This window comes from Eleginops maclovinus, chromosome 13, assembly GCF_036324505.1.
Source record: "Eleginops maclovinus isolate JMC-PN-2008 ecotype Puerto Natales chromosome 13, JC_Emac_rtc_rv5, whole genome shotgun sequence".
NCBI lineage: Eukaryota > Metazoa > Chordata > Actinopteri > Perciformes > Eleginopidae > Eleginops > Eleginops maclovinus.
In genome coordinates this window covers 6,177,668-6,196,412 of record NC_086361.1, presented here as the reverse complement: position 1 = coordinate 6,196,412, position 18,745 = coordinate 6,177,668, and the positions used below count along the sequence as shown (strand labels likewise).

At 40.0% G+C, this 18,745-nt stretch overlaps 1 protein-coding gene across 1 annotated transcript; it reads left to right on the top strand.

Annotated features, from left to right (window-relative positions):
• The first annotated feature begins 21 nt into the window (after positions 1–21).
• On the top strand, positions 22–17,451 carry gsk3aa (glycogen synthase kinase 3 alpha a). The gene is made up of 11 exons (XM_063899437.1): positions 22–356; positions 6,988–7,073; positions 7,581–7,682; positions 8,285–8,368; positions 9,296–9,406; positions 9,582–9,712; positions 10,131–10,335; positions 10,741–10,836; positions 11,394–11,580; positions 12,463–12,540; positions 13,375–17,451. Exons 1-11 carry the CDS (start codon positions 182–184, stop codon positions 13,434–13,436), a joined length of 1,317 nt encoding a protein of 438 aa, XP_063755507.1. The 5' UTR covers positions 22–181; the 3' UTR covers positions 13,437–17,451.
• The last annotated feature ends 1,294 nt before the right edge of the window (positions 17,452–18,745 follow it).

The window sequence follows — 18,745 nt, the reverse complement described above, 5'->3', positions numbered from 1 at the left end:
TGGCATTGCGAGCGGTCTGTTTCTAGGTGTCTAGCAACAGCTATCAGCCCAGACAGCCGGCGGCAACGGGAGCGGTATTACTCGGTGTGTCTTTCCACGATTATTCGCTGCCGGGTATACAAAATTAATAGTCGCTAGGCTGAAAATATTGAAAGAACAACCCTGAACCCTGCACAGAGATATGAGCGGCAGCGGGCGGCCCAGGACCAGCTCGTTTGCTGAGCCGCCAGGTGTTCAAGGAACCGCCGCTGCGTCCACCGGATCAGCCGCTGCCGTGGGTAGCAGCACAGGAAAGTCCGGGGTCGCGCAGGCCTCCGGCAGCAGCTCGTCGGGATGCTCCAACCTAAAGCTTGCCAGTAAGTTCTTATTATGCAGCCGGTCTTGATCAGAATATGTTTATCCGATATATTATGCTATGTGCTTTTGCCTCAGAACTACCTCGAAGTGTTATTTTTCGTAACCCGGAGTAAAGTCGTTATTGCTGTTGTGTAGTGGTAGCCAACTTGCTAACATGCTAACTGGTTAGCATGCTAATGTTAGCCACTTGTTTTGTATCTTACTAGTTCCCCTACTGGTGTCAAACTAAGCAGCTGGCTGGCCATCACTATAACCCAGTAAATTGTTGGACATGTTAACAAAGAATCTTGTTATTTATGATTGACTAAAGCTGAGGGTATATTTGACTTCACTGTGCCAATGCGAATGAGCATTAAAACGGGGCTGTGTTGTTCTTTGTGGCCAAGCTCTACTCAAATATACTAGCTTGAATGCTGCATTCAGTTATGTTTTCGTTAATGTTGTTTGAGAGTGGGGCTTAGGCTATCAGGTTGGCTTCTCTGTAGAAGGGTCAGGACGTAAAGTTGCCTGTTCACCAAGGTCACCTGTGGGGCAATGGCTTAGCAGCAGGTGGCCCACGCCTGGAGGATGCAAGTGATGCATGTCCAGCAGAAGAGCTGGGCTGTCTACTGGTATGCCAAGGAGTTATGCCTCTTTATCAACATAGTGACTGGTGTAATAGAGATATGTATGTGTGTTTGCATGTGTTAATCCCTATCATCCATTAGCAGGCAGCGGTGTGTGACTTTGATGTTAGAGCCCAAATGGGAGGTCATCTCCAGTTCAAAACGTTTTTGCTCACCCTCAGCATCACTGGCCCATGAAGCTCCAAATGTTGCCTTCAACTGGTAAAAATGATTCATGAATACATTGTAAGTTTTGTGAGACCTTGTGGCTATTTCAAGGGGATGGATTAACCTAGTTAGTACATTGTTTATGAAAGAAAAGGATTTGCTATTTAGTATTACTGGTACATTTAAATTGCACAAGGAGCATTAGAGATGTAGAGTTGCCACACCAACTAGCGATCTGTTATTATGTAGGCCTACAGTGGAGGATGTTTGATGATGAAACGAAAAGGGTTATCATTAAGTCCCTCTGTTGTTATTTAAAGCTCTTCATACACATATCCATAATGTGGCATCTTGGTACAAGTAAGTGAACTTTGGGGATCAGATTTATAAAAAAATGTCCTTGGTAACACGGGGCTAGGAGTGGCTGGTAAATTAAGTAAAATGTTTGATACCCAGCTGCTTACTTGTTGAAGTGGTGTGCTGCAATGAGTAGACCCGGTAGAGATACAGAATCTGAAACATTATAGCAGCTGGTGTAAATGTCACAAGGCGCAACTGACAAGCCCAGACATGACTTGTCCGCCAAACGTAGCAGGGGTCCTGCAATTGAATGACTCTTAATGAACTATTTTAATCTGATGGCATGCGCTATTATGGTTACATTTCCACATTTCTATTCCACTGAAATGTTTGCTAATTTGAACTAAGGAACACAACTGAGGATTTAATTAGTTGACCTTTTGTTAAATATGTTTTGTATACTGTTGAGATATTACACCCAAGGGGATTTAAAAATAGGGCTCAAAGCTGTAAATCAGAAAACGTTCCCTCATCTCTGTATAATTACCACGGCTGCTGTGACAGCATCCAGACAGTTGTTCCATTATTCACTGTCGGTGGAGAAGCTCCAGGATTTGTCTCTGGTTGACATCATCACCACACTCTTGTTGCTGTCCGGGTTAAAGCATTTCAGCACTGGAAAGATTTCTTGAAACTTGGCTGTCAGTGCAAATATCTTTTTGGAGTTGATGCTACATGACCAGAAGAAAAAGACTTAAGAGAGGGCTGGAATTCCCAGAATGCACCAGGCTTGTTGCACTGCTTTCCTCCAGCTTGCGATGCTTGATTCTCAGCTATGGCGGCCCCTTCCTCAATATGACGACTTCCCTCCCATTTCCTTCCCAAATTATGGCTCATAAAGCTGCTCAGAGTGTCCTATTTCAGCATTACAAGATTGAGATTGGTCGGAAAATAAAATATACACATGACTACAATCTGTAGTTCAAAGAAGAGCCTCAAAGCTGGCTGACTTATGCCCCTTTTCCACCAAACCGGATCTGGTTCAAGACCCGATCTTTTGCTTTTCTTGCGCTTCTGGTTCTAGCCTGTAGCAGCCCTTGTGTTTCCACCGCTCAGAGGCTGAGTGGAGCTGCGTCATTGCATCATTGTTAGCATGCCCTCTTATGACCCACACAGCGTTTTACGTCGCTGATTTTATCCCCAACTCCGCTCACAACAACATCAATAGAGGATTGTGTCAATGCTCGTGTCCTTTTCAATCATGTGAAGCCAGATTGTATTAAAGAACTACTTTTCCAACCTTATACTTCTCTCCAGAGAGCCATGGTTCAGCAGTATTTTCCGCCCACTGTAGTGCTGCTCGTCCACCAGCATTTAGTCTACCGTTAACTCACGGCTGTGTTCACTGAAAAGTATTCACTGTCTGACTGTCACACAAGCAGCTGATGCATACCCCCCCCCCCATAACTGAATGTGTTTCATTCTGAACTGACGCTGTTTCATCACAACGCTGTTATGAAAGTGTCTCTGGCATTAGACAGGTGATGTTAGCATAGCAAGCCAGGCTACTCTGACTCTTGACTACTCTGCTATCCTATTGTGGCATAATCCGTTTCCTACAGGCATATTTTACCGGCGTAGTTTTCGTTATGATTTTACTTCTGATGGCAACCTGTGTAGCCCATGTATTGATTCCATCCGATAGCTGCAATAATACAAAACAACAGGAGAACGTCTGCCTGATCTTCACAATGATCAATAACAGAGAACGGATGATGATTAAAGTAAGGTAAAATAAACAGCATCACACTGAGCCTGTTTAGTGTTGCCTGACTTTATAAAGTGTGTGTTTTATAAGTGTGTGGTCGCGTTCTAGTCACTCTGCTGAGCGTTACTGCTGTTACTTGTACTCGCCATGAACTGTTATTGCTCAGGTTAATCTCCCCCCTCCAAAGTAAGCGTGACGTATTTGGTTCTTGGATATTGCTGGGCAGCCGAGTGGGGCCAGAAAGATAAGTTTTTTCGGTGCTTAAAGCCGGCGCCGCTGTGGTGGAAACACGAAAAAACCTCCAGCTCCGGCTCCGGGTTGGTGGAAAAGCGGCATTAGAGGGGAGCTCTCGGTGCTGGCATGACAACATAAAAGGAAGTTGCATTGTTCATTTGCATACACTGCCCACATATTAATAACACAAAGCAGCAAATTGTCCCTTTTTTAAAAGACAAGTGTTAGAATTAAATTGAACTTTAAGACATTTCAGAAATACATTTACTTATGTATTAATGATTCCCTTTTTATAAGAAAATCATATGACCGATACTGTTGCTTTATGTAAATGTGACTTCCTGTTTACTGAAAGACATTATCATGATCCACTGGGAAGTGGAAGATGTTTTGAGTCTGTTTTTGTGGTAGACTGCCACGTGACCACAACAACTTTAAAACAAAAGATACTTAAAGTTCAAGCTTACACCAGAGGTTGTCCCTACAGAGTACATCTTGCCTGATTTGATTTTGGGAAGATCTTGCTGCATTAAACTGCATATTTATTAGGTAAACTTATTCCTCCTGAAACTACTTTGCTTTAGGATGTGAACTTCATTGAAGCACAGGGAGCTGTGTGAATGAAGAGAATAGAACATCTGCAACAGAATAGTTTGTGCAGATATAAATGGTTTATGTTCTATTTTATTATAATAGTAATGGATGTGACAACGTTTGAAAAATGACATGTTTTGTCAGGGAAAATTTGCTCTTTGAGACTTGAGTTTCCTTCTGTGAATGTCAGGTGAATGACAGGAAGCAGAGTGTGACACAAACACCGAACTCGCATAAAATGAGACAATAATAAAACAGCCAGAGCCAGAGTACTACGTCGCCTTTATTATGATAGATTATCGACCTGTGGGAAGTTTAAAGCCTTTGGAAGTTCTTTTTCATGCTGTGAAAAATGAGTGGCAGCAGGAAAAGAGCCCTGCTTTCTCTCCGGGTGTACAGTCTGCTGATGCATCAGCAAGAAAAATGTAAGAGGAGCAGCAACATCGACAGTTGACACAAACGTATCCCTTAACCATCTGTCCTACTTTTAACCTGGAGCCCCTGTGTGGGAGGGTATTATGAACCCAGTCACTGAGTTAGGAAAACCCAGTGACCCGGTCACTCTGCAGGCCTCACAGTTTCAGCTGTAACAGATACAGCCAGTGTGCCTATTGGGTGACCAGAACACTTTCTGATGACAGTTGACTGTGTGGGCATGTGTCCGTGGATATAGATATACAAGAACATCAGGACGTGCAGTCCAGGCTGCAATAGTTCCATATCAATAAGTCTTGTGGTAAACAACGTATACAGTATGTACACATGGTCTGGGTGACAGTGATACCGCATAATGAAAGGTAGATGGTACAAGGTTCCTGTATTGTTTAAGTTGCATAGATCAGCAGAGAAAAATCAAATATCCATCAACTGGTTTGACATGTATAAGTGATGTTTTTACTACATCTGCTAATTGTAATGGTTTAAGTTGAGCCAAAAAAAACTCCAGCAAAATGTTCTAAATTGTATCTTTTATTAAAAGTGAAATTACATATAAATGTTTCTCCGTAGCTACACTTAAGTTGATGTGCTTTGAGACTGCCAACCGTCGTAGGTCAGCATCAAAAACAGTTACTGTCAGTTTTAGTCATATTTGATCTTTTGGAAATGTGAATTCTAAATATGCAACTGAAGTCGAAGGCCAGCCTGTAACCAGGGGTGTTGCTGATCAGTGTCACTGCACCTTAAACTGCTAGGTCATCTGGGCCCCCTGTACTGTCTTTTTCTATGAAGTCAATGTTTATTGCATCATTCCAATTTGCTTTTGATTCAGAACCCACAATAACCTAAATTTGACTTTTAAAGCAATGGAATTTTTTGAGTGTAAAGGACAAGACTCTTGTGGAGGGGATTTGGAGTCCAGGGATAAAGTATTTTATCAGTATCACTGTGTTTACAGGATGTCCTCAGCCTTTGTGATAATTAAAGCTCCACTTTATGACTATTATATTACAGTTGGTGTGCTTAAGCTGTGTGTAAAGAGAATGCAACTGAATATTATACTATTTGCAAAATAAGATTTCAGTGGTGACTGCATAGGATTTTTCCGACTAATCCAAACATTTCAAATTCCAAAGTAAAAAAATGTATTGATAGAAAAGATGAATGAGTATGTTTTTCTTGTGACAAAATATTTAGATTTTAATCCATATTTGTTTGTTTGCTTCAAAAACAAAAAGCACACATACATCTGTATAAAGGTGGGATCTACATTACATTGATATAACCAGAATTCCAGAGTTGGACATCCATAACTTTACTGGAAAATCCAAAGAGAAGCCCTGGATGTAAAAGAAAAACAAACCAAAAAACACGTTCAGTACAGTCCTTGACCCCAGAGAGTTTGAACCACACTTGAGATGACGACATATGAACCCTGAGGTCTTTTTTTTAACTTGAGGCAGTACTTTTTACTTGTCGATACATTTTTCCTTTGTCTCTGAGGTAAAGGTAAATAATAGAAATGCTACAAAGGTACCCACTGAAAGGTATAATTCATAATGTGTGTGCTTGCTTAAGAGATTACAAAAAACTCTTGTATGGAAGGCTGTAGTGACTTAAAACAGCATACCGGGACCGAAGAAGCGGCTATTTTTGGTTTGGTTCCCAGTTTAATTAGTCACAGTGTCTTGGATATGAACTCTGCCATTGTTTTTCTACTACCTTGGGGGCTTTGAAAAGTTACCATCCATTCACGAGGCTGTCATTAACCTACATATTCAGACGGCCAGCGGAGGGACGGCCCACATGTTCAGGCCGCAGGGAGTCTCCTGGGTTGGGTGTATGGCTCTGTTGCTGTTGGGATTACAGGCAATTTCAATACGTTTTATAACTTCACAAGTTTTAGCACAATAAAGCAATTGACAGACTACCTGCTATTACAAGCTCTGAATCATGACATTTCAATTCTTATGGAGTGGTGCAGGAATGAGTCCTAAACCCTATGAGTTAGCGATTTAGCACTAACATGGCTAAAAGAGGGGGTTTGATTCCCCAAATGATGTCTGTGGTTAATACATGTTTCCGAAATGTTCCCGATATGTTCTACAACGTATAATATGTATATAAATGCCCCAGTGTTGAACGTCTGAATCTTTTACATATTTTGACAACGGTGGTTGCTAACAAGTGGCTAAATTAGACTAACAGGTCACCACGGCAAACACGAGTCCACAGTCTTGTGGCCATCATCTATTTCTTTTATGGCCTAACGTTAGCTTTTTATTTCTACTGATTTGTTTTTATGGTTTAGCTTTTATACATCTATGTTACTACCATAAATGTGTGTTTGCCAGAGATCTTATTTACTGCGTTATTCCAAAATCTAATACAAATCCTGCTGCTTTTGGTCTGGAAGCCCTTTACTAAGCTATCTTCCGTGTCAGCCTACAAAAATAGGTTTTCACTGCAGCACTGTATATCCCATGGCCTCATATTAACTACTGTTTCCTGTTTGTTTCCTAGGAGACAGTGGGAAGGTGACTACAGTCGTGGCCACACCAGGTCAGGGACCGGACCGCCCACAGGAAGTCTCTTACACTGACATCAAGGTGAGCATGGAAGTAAAATCAGTGTCATCAAACGAAGAAGAACATTTATATGACTCTGTACAATGTCATGAGAAAATCTGCTACTGTAACGAAGACCTTTATGACCTCATTACACAACGTGGCTGCCGTCTGGCTGAAGTTGATATGGTTGGCGATCAATACCAGTGGCTCCATAATCACTTCGCCGTGCGCTGACATTATGGCTCTCACTGCTGAGTTTATCTTGTATCTGAACTGAAAATGTGACATAATTGTCTTTAATGAAATGACATGGGAGGAGGTTAGAGGTAAGACTTTGACGAGCCTTTGCAGGTCTACTGGTGGTTTCCTTTTATCACTTCAAAGATGACTTTGTCTCTTTAATACTGTGTAAACAATGGCAAAGCTGCACTGACAAAACACACTGAAATTCTATATTTAGTCAGAAACAACAGCCTTATAAATCACATCACCTGATGAGCTTCAGTCCAGTGTCTTACTGTTCCCTCGTTTGTGAAAACATTGCAGGTAATTGGCAATGGGTCATTTGGTGTGGTGTACCAAGCTCGCCTCATCGACAGCCAAGAGATGGTGGCCATTAAGAAAGTCCTGCAGGATAAGAGGTTCAAGGTAATATACACATTCATTCACATTCTATTGTCTCTGAGGGAAATGTACATGATAGAAATGCTACAAAGGTATACACTGAAAGGTATATTTCATAATGTGTGCTTGTTTAAGAGATTACAAAAAAATCCTTGTATTGAAGACTCACTTGAAACAGCGTACACACGTCTCCCATGTGTTTTGTTTTGCTAGTTAAAAAATTGTTACACTTTATATAAACCAAAAAACAGTGTATGTAGAAATGACCAATAAAGATAATATGAGGTATTATTAATTATTCAAACTGATTCACTGTCAGAATACTGACATTTTCCTTGGGAATTTCTTTTGACAGTGGCTCCATTTTAGAATGAAATAAAAATAAAATGATTGAATATAACTATTTTTAGAAACATAAGATGTAAGACTGCAATTAAAGTAAAAATGTACAGTAATGATAAAGTAGAGTGATTTAAATTCATTATTAAAGCTGATTTACACGTGTTGGCAGTTTGTTCTATGTATGTAAGGTCTCTTGTATGTATGTAAGGTTTTTTTAATCTTCCCATGCTCGGTCTGTTTTCTGGATTTCCCATATTTACTAAAGTGTCCTCTTGCCTTTGTAGAATCGGGAACTGCAGATCATGAGGAAGCTGGACCACTGCAACATTGTCAGACTACGTTTCTTCTTCTACTCCAGTGGAGAGAAGGTACAGCTCGTGCTTTTTGTTGTTTTCTCAATTTGTTTTTGCAAGAAAATCAAATCACTTGGTTAAATTCAGAAGAGGGACCAAGTGGGTGCACATGCAGGCAAAAATACTCAAGTGAATTACAAAAATACTTATCTGAACAGCGTAGATGCAGCCTGCACTGCTGAGGGCTGTCAAACACAAGAACAACAACTATAAATATATCGTTTTAAATATCATTGTTATCTTAGTGGAGGACAGAGTCCAGATCATGACTATAACGACACTGGCGAACAATATCGTTGCTTAACAGCCAACAAAATCCATACAAATATGAAGGTGCATTTTTTGTCTTCATCTGCAATGAAGTGTACTTATTGTAATAAACAGCAGCTCTCCACCCCTCTAGCCTCACTGGTCCTGAAACACACACAGCACAGCGGCCGCTCCTATTTTAACTTATTTATATTATTTATATCCTTATCTTAATTTCTTTCTCTGCACATCATACAACAGGAAGAGGCCGTCAAAATCCATCTTGCTCTGGCACAGGGCATCTCCTTACAGTTGTTGTACATCTCTGTGGATGCCCACATTGTTTTATTTATAGTTCTCATCATAGCTATCATGGTGTGGAGGACCTTTGAGGCTCCAAATAAATATTGTGTTTATTTTTTCAAGGCAAGATCATCCTCAGACACACATGAACATATTCCCTCCCTCCTGTCTCACAGTGCCATAGTTTAAGGACATTAAAACAGATGGAATGATATGTCATTGGGGATAAATGAACTCGGATGGTGGAAAAAGTAAATAACAGCAACCCTAAAATGAATGTCTGTGTTTATTGGATAGCTCCATATGAATTGTGAACCTATAAGAATGGGCAGGGCTTCTTGAATCCTACATTTTCTGACCAATGAGCTCTCTCTGCCCCGTGCTGTACAGAAAGATGAAGTGTATCTTAACCTGGTGCTGGACTTCGTACCTGAGACGGTCTACAGGGTTGCCAGGCATTTTAACAAGGCCAAGAGCATCATTCCTATCATATATGTGAAGGTAATTATCTGCTTTTCACTAGTTGGACATTTGTGTGTGGTCTAAGTAATGGGAAATGTCTAGGAGTTTGTTGTTAGAGGGCAACTTTATGGCAATATTTTCAAACTCTTATGTGTAAAACAAAATCTTTTTAAAATTATAACAGTATGTTTTTCTTATGTTATGAACCCCGCAGGTGTACATGTACCAGTTGTTCCGCAGTCTGGCTTACATCCATTCCCAAGGCGTGTGTCACAGAGACATCAAGCCCCAAAATTTGCTTGTAGACCCAGAAACTGCTATCCTCAAGCTGTGTGACTTTGGCAGGTGAGATGCAATACCAGATATAACACATTTCTTAACATCAGCAAGAATAAAGATGTGGCATGATTATGTTTGAAGAAAAAACTGAATTAAACTGATCTGTATCTATTGCTTAACGGGGATTTCAGCCTGTGTGTCATTGCCTATAACATATATACTGTATGTATAGGTTAATTCATGTCTAAGCCTTCAAACAGCCCAGGGGCATGATGTGATTGTATAAAAAAGAAGCAGACTTACTACACAGGGTCTATGTGTCTATGCTGTTCTTTTTATCTCACAGCAATATCACTGTTTAACTTCTTTAAAAGAAGAAATAACAACAAACTTCTCTTCTCTTGATATCCTCCACAACAGATCAGATTGTCATCCACTTCTGCGATCTCTTTATTTTTTGTTCTGATTTCTTGTGTTTCCCCAGCGCCAAGCAGCTGATCCGCGGTGAACCCAACGTGTCGTATATCTGCTCGCGGTATTATCGTGCACCTGAGCTCATCTTTGGTGCCACGGACTACACGGCAAACATCGACATCTGGTCAGCAGGCTGCGTGCTGGCTGAGCTGCTGCTCGGACAGCCCATATTCCCTGGGGACAGCGGGGTGGACCAGCTCGTGGAGATTATCAAGGTGAGTGTGTGTTTATATATATATATCTATTAAAAGATTATTTATTTGTTTAAGTTGAAGTACTGTCATACGAATATTTATATAAACAGTGAAATTAAAAATATCCAACAGAGAAAGTAAAGATGTGCACATTGTACTACAATATTTAAATTGTATATTTCAATATCTCCAGGAGTGTGTCCTTAGTTTATTATATGAGATATTCTTTGAGAGATAGATCTTTGCTGAACTTATTTCAGTGCCAGGTAACTCCTGTTTGCAGTGGAGATTGTCACAGAGCGATATCATTTTGTAATAAAAAATTGGTACCATGAAAGTCTGCTAGAATGAATGAATGAATGAGTGAATCACATCTATACGTGTCTTTAGAACTCTGCTCTTACTCTTCTATTCATCTATTCTCAGGTGCTTGGAACCCCAACAAGGGAACAAATCCGAGAGATGAATCCAAACTACACAGAGTTCAAGTTTCCTCAGATCAAAGCTCATCCATGGACCAAGGTAATAACACCTGAGGACAAAGGAGTCTCTCAGTATTCACCAGGCCGAAATAGATCTGACGAGTAGAATGAATCCATGCATCAAAGAATGGAGATTGAGAAAAAATCTGTAAACAGGGAAACATTTTCTATATTTTGGCTTATTTTGTGCTGTTATAGGTAAAGGAATTCTACTGTTCTGTAAACATACAAAGGTCTTTATTCCAAAAGTGTGTATCACAGAGCAGTGTATCAGAAGAAACAATGAGAGTACCTGTGGCCGTGTTGTTGCCCACTCAGTCTATTTAAATCTGCGAGTTGAAGGGCTTCAGTGCCCTCCTTCTGAAAGTCGATTAACCCTGTGACACCTCAAGAGTACAGCAGCAACGTGAAACCAAGAGAAGTGGTCCTTTAACATTTACTACAGAGCATATAGCGTTCTATTTTAATAACTGCATGTTTTTGTATATTCAGAACTCTTCTCTAAGGCCTTTTAAGGTTTTACATTTTGCTAAAATAAATCAACAATGTGGCTAGATATGGTCTCTTGCTCATTTTTAAACTCTTTTTGTTCTTCAGGTGTTTAAACCACGCACCCCTCCAGAGGCCATCGCTCTCTGCTCCCGGCTGCTGGAGTACACGCCAGCCTCGCGCTTCTCCCCTCTAGAGGCCTGCTCTCACGCCTTCTTTGACGAGCTGCGCCAGCCCAACACACGACTGCCCAGTGGTCGAGAACTGCCTATGCTGTTCAACTTCAGCACCACAGGTACATTGTTGCTCCTTTCCACTGAAATGAGTTCCCTTCTCTCTCTGTGCTGGGGCTAGTTTGGTTCGCAGCTGGTTTAGCTTGCAAACCACTTTTGCTTTTCCAATAACCAGAGCCAGAGAGGAGTCACATCATGGCGTTACAGTTTCAATAACTGCAATGGCGCACTAGGTTGGAGTTGCTATTAAACTGACAAAGCCAGATTATTTTTTAAACGACGTCTCCATTTTAGTAATAACTCTTTGTCTGACCGTCTCACCAGTAATGTCGCCTGTGGCATTTTTCCCTATAAGCGTATATTTCTTTCAGCTTTAATTGACCATTTTTGCCAACATAGTGCTGTAAATGAACATTTCTTTATGTGAAGTTATCCCTGTTTTACATACTGTAGATGATGTTAGCCTAGAAAGCCAGACCGACTAACCAATAACAAGATTTAGACTTTGAGGCGTTTAATGGATGAATGCAACACACATTACATAAAACACCACGCCACGGGACATTAACCGAGTTAATGTATGGGTCATTTTTAAGCCAATTGCGATCTGGCACTGCTGCTTCTACAACAACTTTCTCTCTCACCATCATCTACCGTCTCTCGCCCCAGCCTTCAACGTTTTGCGGCCTCTGTGTTTAAATATCAACACATTCAAATACATAGAAAAGGTGTTAGTTTAATAATGCCACCACATCAATCTGTGTTGTCAAAATCCTCACCATCTGTTCAGCGAAATACAATCAGGTGTTGCTTGCTGCTCTGCTTAGGGCCGCACTGAACCTCAGTGGAGGTGAATTTAAGGCAGCGCACACTGCCCCATTGTTGTGGAAGCTCTCCTCCTGATATGACTCATCGTTAAATATAAAACTCTTTATTCCCCGCAGAGCTGTCCATCCAGCCCCAGCTGAACTCCACCCTCATTCCTCCTCACGCTCGCTCCCATTCAGCTGCCTCCGCCCACGGTGGGGAACTCTTCTGTTAATGCTTTTATAAATGAATTGAAATGTTACGAAGTGGATGAACTAAAAGTGTTTAGATTTGGTGTAAAATGGAAACTATTACCAGAAAAGTCCAGACAATGAGTAATTAAATTGATTTAACACATTTAATGATCTCGTCACAGTTTAATTTCCTCCTGCATGCACTTTTATTTAACCTTACATTGTTAACACAGAGCTCCCGTGAAAACTCGGCCCTCTGTAAAGCATAAGAGAGAGAAAAGAAGAGGAGAGACACTAGCACAACTCTAAATTACCACAATCATAGTGCTGAAATTAAACGAGTGCACAATTAGGTAAATAAACAGGTACATTTTTTGTTCTTTAATGGGATCTGTGGGATTGGCCCGCCCCAGAGGCAACCACTGTAGTCAGCGGTTCTGTACATCTTGCTGTTACCAGATGTTTTTTGACACTAGATGGCGGTATTGATTGTCATGAACGGATTAGTATGGTAAATACTGGCCACTCATTCAGAAATAACAGATTTCTGTATGCACACATTGTAGATAAAACACCGTATTGGTTCTAAAATAAGGAGACCTATAATAGTAGACCACTCTCTTCAAACAATGTGAAAACATACTATTTGAAGATTCAACATACCTTTACAGCGATAACACATTTGTCCCTTTTGAAGCCCTCTCATTAAAATGATTTCCCCTTATATTATAAAGTAACTTAAATAACGCACATCTTTTCAAAGTATGTTTTCAGTTGCTGCCTGTTACATCTGTCTTTGATGAGCCTTCGAGATCTTTGTCCCCGAACTGACTGTCTCTGTTTCCTCTTCTTCAGATGGTACTGGTTCAGACTCATCTCAACACAGCTCAGTACCAGGATCTCTGAACAGCATCTGAAGCCGCTTCGCACCTGCCTGCCAGCCTCACCCTTATCTCAGATGCACACACACACACACACACACACACACACACACACACACACACACACTCCTGCTTTCCTCCATGCTGCTTGCTCTCCTCTTAGATGATCTGTTTTTGTACAGTAACTGCGTTGAACAAACAAACATTAGTTCTTTAGCTGCCAGGGTCCAAACCACGGCAGGTGATTGTTAGGCACACACACACACACACACACACACACACACACTCAAACACAGTCATCTCGCTGCTGCTCGGGTGGTCTGTGAAGGTTCAATAGTGGGGGCTGGTCCTCTGTAATATAAACTTTTTTTAAAATCAACTTTTTTTTTCTTAATATTTGTGTTTTATTTATTTGACAAATTGAAAGCATCATGTGGTCACACAACAGCTAGTATATATACAGGTTTTGTTTTTCCTCTTCAGATTATTTTTTTACACGCTTCAGTTTTTTTGCATCTGAGCCTGAGATCAGAACTGGCCCCCAACAGGTCATCAGGGTATAGGATGTTTTATTCAACTCAGGGCAGGAGAGTGGATGCAGGGAATCATAATCCCTAAGTCCTCCAGCCACATTATTTTACCAGCCCAGCCTGATGTTAGGTGTGAAGTCTTCTTTATTTAAGTGGCAGGTAGGGTAGAAGACCTCCTCAGTAGCAGGTCGCAGTGTTAGGATGAGGGTGAATGTGTTCAGTGGCTGCATTACTCTGAACAGACCGGACTGGAGTCACCATGTCTCGTATTGTTTGGTTAAGAATGGTTTAATACCACTTCCTCTAACTGTTCCAATACTTAGTTTGTCCCTTTTTTAAACATGTAATATGTTATTAGTACGTTTGTACACTGCGGCTTCTTTTATTTAAACTTTTTCACTCAGAACTTTTAACAACATTTTTGATTAATGGGCACCCTTAAAACAACGAAAAAAGATTTAGAATTCAAGTGTAAAATACTAAACAAAGCGAGTACCTTTATAACAGATAGCAGGTATTTTTGCCAAATGTTATCGGATTTTCCTTTTTTCCCCAGATATCCAATCTACCGAGTGTTATTCTCCAAAGATTAAGTTCCCCTTCATATTCACAGTTGTCTTTTAAAGATCAATCACGGCTTTAGGTTCCTTTACATTTTTATTTGGGAATTTGTTCCACTCATTTCATACTTCCATATAAAGAACATAAATGGATATTGAAGCTTGTCTATTTAAATAGAGATTCTGTTTCGCAACATCAATGCTTCTTAAGGAAATTGTTTCCAGAATTGATTTGCTAAAGTCCACTGGTTTCAGAAATATTTCTAAAGGGGTTCTACTAAAATATGCTTTGATTGAATTATTTTAATTAAACAAAATTTGAAAAAAAATAACTTTCACTGAGGTCAACGTGTTAAGTAAAATTTTGAATTATGGCAACTGCTTTTAAAAAGGCTGATTGTTTTACATTTAAACATTTTAAAACTTTAAACAGTATTTAAATGTGGTAAATATAGTTACTTGTTGGCTCCCCCGTTGACATGTATTTATACAGAAAAAACAATAGGCTGGTTTTGCTGGTCTTTAAGTGTGTTTTACTTTCACAATATAATACTTTACACTGTATAAAGGGTCTTAAACCATATCATCAGATTTAAGAAAAAACGCTGTCTAATCAAAAAGTCAATTTTGAGGAAATTCCCATTTTAGCTAAAACAAATTGCTTCTTGTCCTGATGTAAGTGTAGAAAAAAATGCCAATGTAGTCCAAGAGCTGGGTGAGTGTTGATTAAACGCAGCAGAGGAACTGAATAATGCTGGGATGGAGGATTTAATGTTTTATTAAAACTCGACAGGGTGGGATACTTCATCTAAATTGATTTGTTTTGTGATGGAGTCAGACGTCAGTTTTTTTCAGCCAAGGAGGGCATTATAATGTCGCAGCTACTTTACTCCCATTACCAATAATATGTGAACAATTTCAAAACAAAAACACAGCACAGTGGAAGGCTTAATGTGAGTATAGTTAAACTTGAGTTGGAAGCAGGGGACTTCCTGTTTGGTGACTGTGTTTGTGTGCTCCTTGTACTTTTATTTTTGTGCGGACCAATTTGAATTAAGAGTGAGGAAAAAGTAGCGTAAACAAGTGAAGGAGAATGTATTACCAGAGTCGCCCTTCTCTCAAATATTCACAGATGTGTGTGACCATACTCCAACGTGCAGTCTGAACAGCCAGTGTTGTAGGGATTAGAGCCGTCAACAATACAGATCTTTAGTAAGCAGTGCAGACCACTTGAAAGTTTGTCGTATAGTATATTTGATACTATCCTTCCATGCCTCCACCTTTAAAACTGCAGCAATGTTTGGTTATTTGAATGTTTTTTGGGGATTCCACCACACTCACATTGATTTTGTATGAGGAGAGTGGAGAGCATACATCATTCTCTTCCCCTTCCTCCCCGTTTCCTTTGCTGTAAAGAGAACTAGCATCATGTTTAACTCTGCGGGCGCGACGCACTCAGAGCTGTCTGCGGCCATGAAAAAGTGTAACCCCCCCACCCCCTGCAGAGGGATCAAACGTGTCTGCTGCGTCTCTTCCTCCGATCTCAGAAGCCATCCCCCCCCTCACTCTCCTTCTCTTATCGCACGTGTAAATATCACTGATTTTTATTTTCCTCTTTTTACTTTTTATTACAGAGTTGTTTATATCTTCTCCCCCCCCCGCCCCCCTCATCCTGTCGATGAAGCAGTCTTAGTTTGTGCATTTTTGTAAATATTTTTTTTTCTTTCACAATTGAAAATGTAAATACAGCAAAGAAGAAAAACTCAGCCTACTCCTCATGTTTGTTGAAATCTTTCTCTCTCTTTCTTAGTACAAGTCCAGTGAAAATTGTAACCTAGCTGCTAACGCGGTGACTCAGCTGTCCTGTGGGAGCACCTCGATGTTGAATGAACATTTTAACGGGTTTCTGTTCCATAATGCTCTCTTTGTGGTCACTTTGGGTGGAAAATATAATCCCTGTAACATCAATTTGACCTCTTAAAAATCAAAAGTACTGAGTCAGTCATGTTAGGAGCATCTTTCTCCTACAGTCTATTTCTAATGTTGATCAATACAGTGTAATAAATGCAAAATGTATAAAACGATGTTTGTTTTACACTCGTATTGTAAATCATGTTATACCTGAAAAGGAAATTACATTTGACATGCTGCAAATTCTACATAAGAGGGAGCTGTTGCATCATTGTTGGACGAATGCTAATTCTAGTGAAGCAAATTCAAGATTTCAACTTGGTTTTATTTTATATTATTATATAAAAAAGACCTCCTGTTGTCGCTCCACGGTAAAGAGACCACACCCAGTCACTCTGTAAACGTCACAACAGAAAAATGGCAAAAGTCGTACTTCGTAAAACAGCAGCTTTAGAAATAAAAAAAGCCTCCGGCGCTTGTTTGAATTCTCCTAGTAGATTTTTCTTGTCACATTTTGGAACAGAACTGTGTTTGTTGTGACAGATTGCAATATATAACTACTGTGCAGTATTGATAAAAAGCTAACAGGATATAGATTAAGCCTAGGGTCAGTGGCATTTTCAGACAAGTGCTTTGTCATGCCTGACCTGATCGTTAAAGTGTTTAGTTGGACTAGAAATGTACAGTTTGATGTCCAGCTTGTACTCAACTCGGGCATTTTGTATTATGGCATTCAGAACTTGTATTGATCAGCTACAGAGACATTTGTGTGTCTATCAGTGGTCAATGGGCAGAAATGTTGACTGAATCTCAGAACTTGTTCTTTTTGTTTGTTTTCAGATTGTCAGTTGTGTGTAAATGTCACATTTACTTCATCATTTTTACTCCGATGCGGTTCACTTTGGTGTCTTTCTGCCCTGGTGGTCTGATGTGTTGCAGTGATGGAAGGAAAGATGGTGAAAGAGAGAGAAAGAAATACAAACCTGTCCGTCTCTGTTCTGTGTATGTATGATATGGACTCATTTACTGTAATAAAGTGATGAAACTGTGTTTAGAGTGTGCGCACTGTTTCTCTTTCAAAGTCACCTCCTATAAAGAGGTTTGGAGTTGCATTTAAAATATATTCTGTTCATTTTGAGGTTCATATATGTATTTAATGCCTCCTGAGACATGTCTCCATGCTTTAATGTTCAAAAAGCTCTTTTATTTTTCTCATTCTGCCTGTGCTGCTGCACCTCTTTTCACCCTGGCTGGCTCTTATGTGATTGGTCAACCTCCAATAGATGTCAGAAATAACCCGCCCCTTAACATTTACATGCACAAACACCTAAATAGCACTACAGGAAAGCAGAAAGGCAAAATCATAATAGGGCCCCTTTAATTTTATTTGTCATACTGACAGACAGACCAAACCAACCTCTCCTCACACAGATGAGTTTGTTCCTTCCTGTGAACAGATCCAAGAACACAAACAAAATGAAATAGTCACGCCTCCTCAATTTGACCCGCCATGTTACATTTGTTTGGTCTAAAGGACAACACTGTTTTGATCTCTGGGAATCTGCTTATCCCTAGAGAGAGCTGCCCTTGAGCAAGGCACCAGAAGCCCACACTGCTGTATGTATGACAGCTCCCCACGGCTCCTATAACTAGGAAGGGGTAAATGCAGAATCTATATTTCACTGTCTGTGGTGCTGTGAAAAAGCTCATTTGATTTGAATCCACTTTTTTCCATGTGGGGTGCACCACAAAGAACAACACCTGCTTCATACGAACAAGTTAAAAAAGACAAATCAACTGTTAGGATCAATAGATTGATTGGGAAAAACATCTGCAGATTAATCCAGAATGATAAAAGTGTTTGGTTCTTAGTTTAAAATGAGTTCAACCTTCACTCCCATAGTAAAAAAGGAGAATAGTAATGATACAATAAATAATAGTACAACAGTCACAGGAGACATTGCTCAGCTGTGAGTACTTAAAGATAAGATAAGATGTACCTTTATTAATCCCCGTGGGGAAATTCAGTGGTTTAAGCAGCACCAGAATAAGGTTGAAAAACAGGACAGTGTGGTTCACAGGATAATAAAACAAAAATAAAATGATTAAAATGATGTGCAGCTAATTATCTGTAAAAACAAAAAAAATGGAATTAAGGACTTCAAGGAACATATAAGCTTTTTTTATCCAGATTGTTGAATAAATTACATTCATTGATACGGGTAAAAGTCTTTGTGCAAAAGTGTAAAAGTGCAGGTTTGATGTGCAGTCCGGGTTATTGTCAGTGACTCGCATGGTTAACCCCTTGTTTTGCAGCCTGATGGCTACAGGCACAAAGGAGTTT

Excerpts from the sequence above, each read along its gene's own strand:
- gsk3aa (XM_063899437.1), top strand. The coding sequence starts at position 182 with ATGAGCGGCAGCGGGCGGCCCAGGACCAGCTCGTTTGCTGAGCCGCCA. Across the intron at positions 357-6,987 it reads CTCCAACCTAAAGCTTGCCA|GAGACAGTGGGAAGGTGACT; the intron begins GTAAGTTCTTAT and ends TTTGTTTCCTAG. Across the intron at positions 10,837-11,393 it reads AAGCTCATCCATGGACCAAG|GTGTTTAAACCACGCACCCC; the intron begins GTAATAACACCT and ends TTTGTTCTTCAG.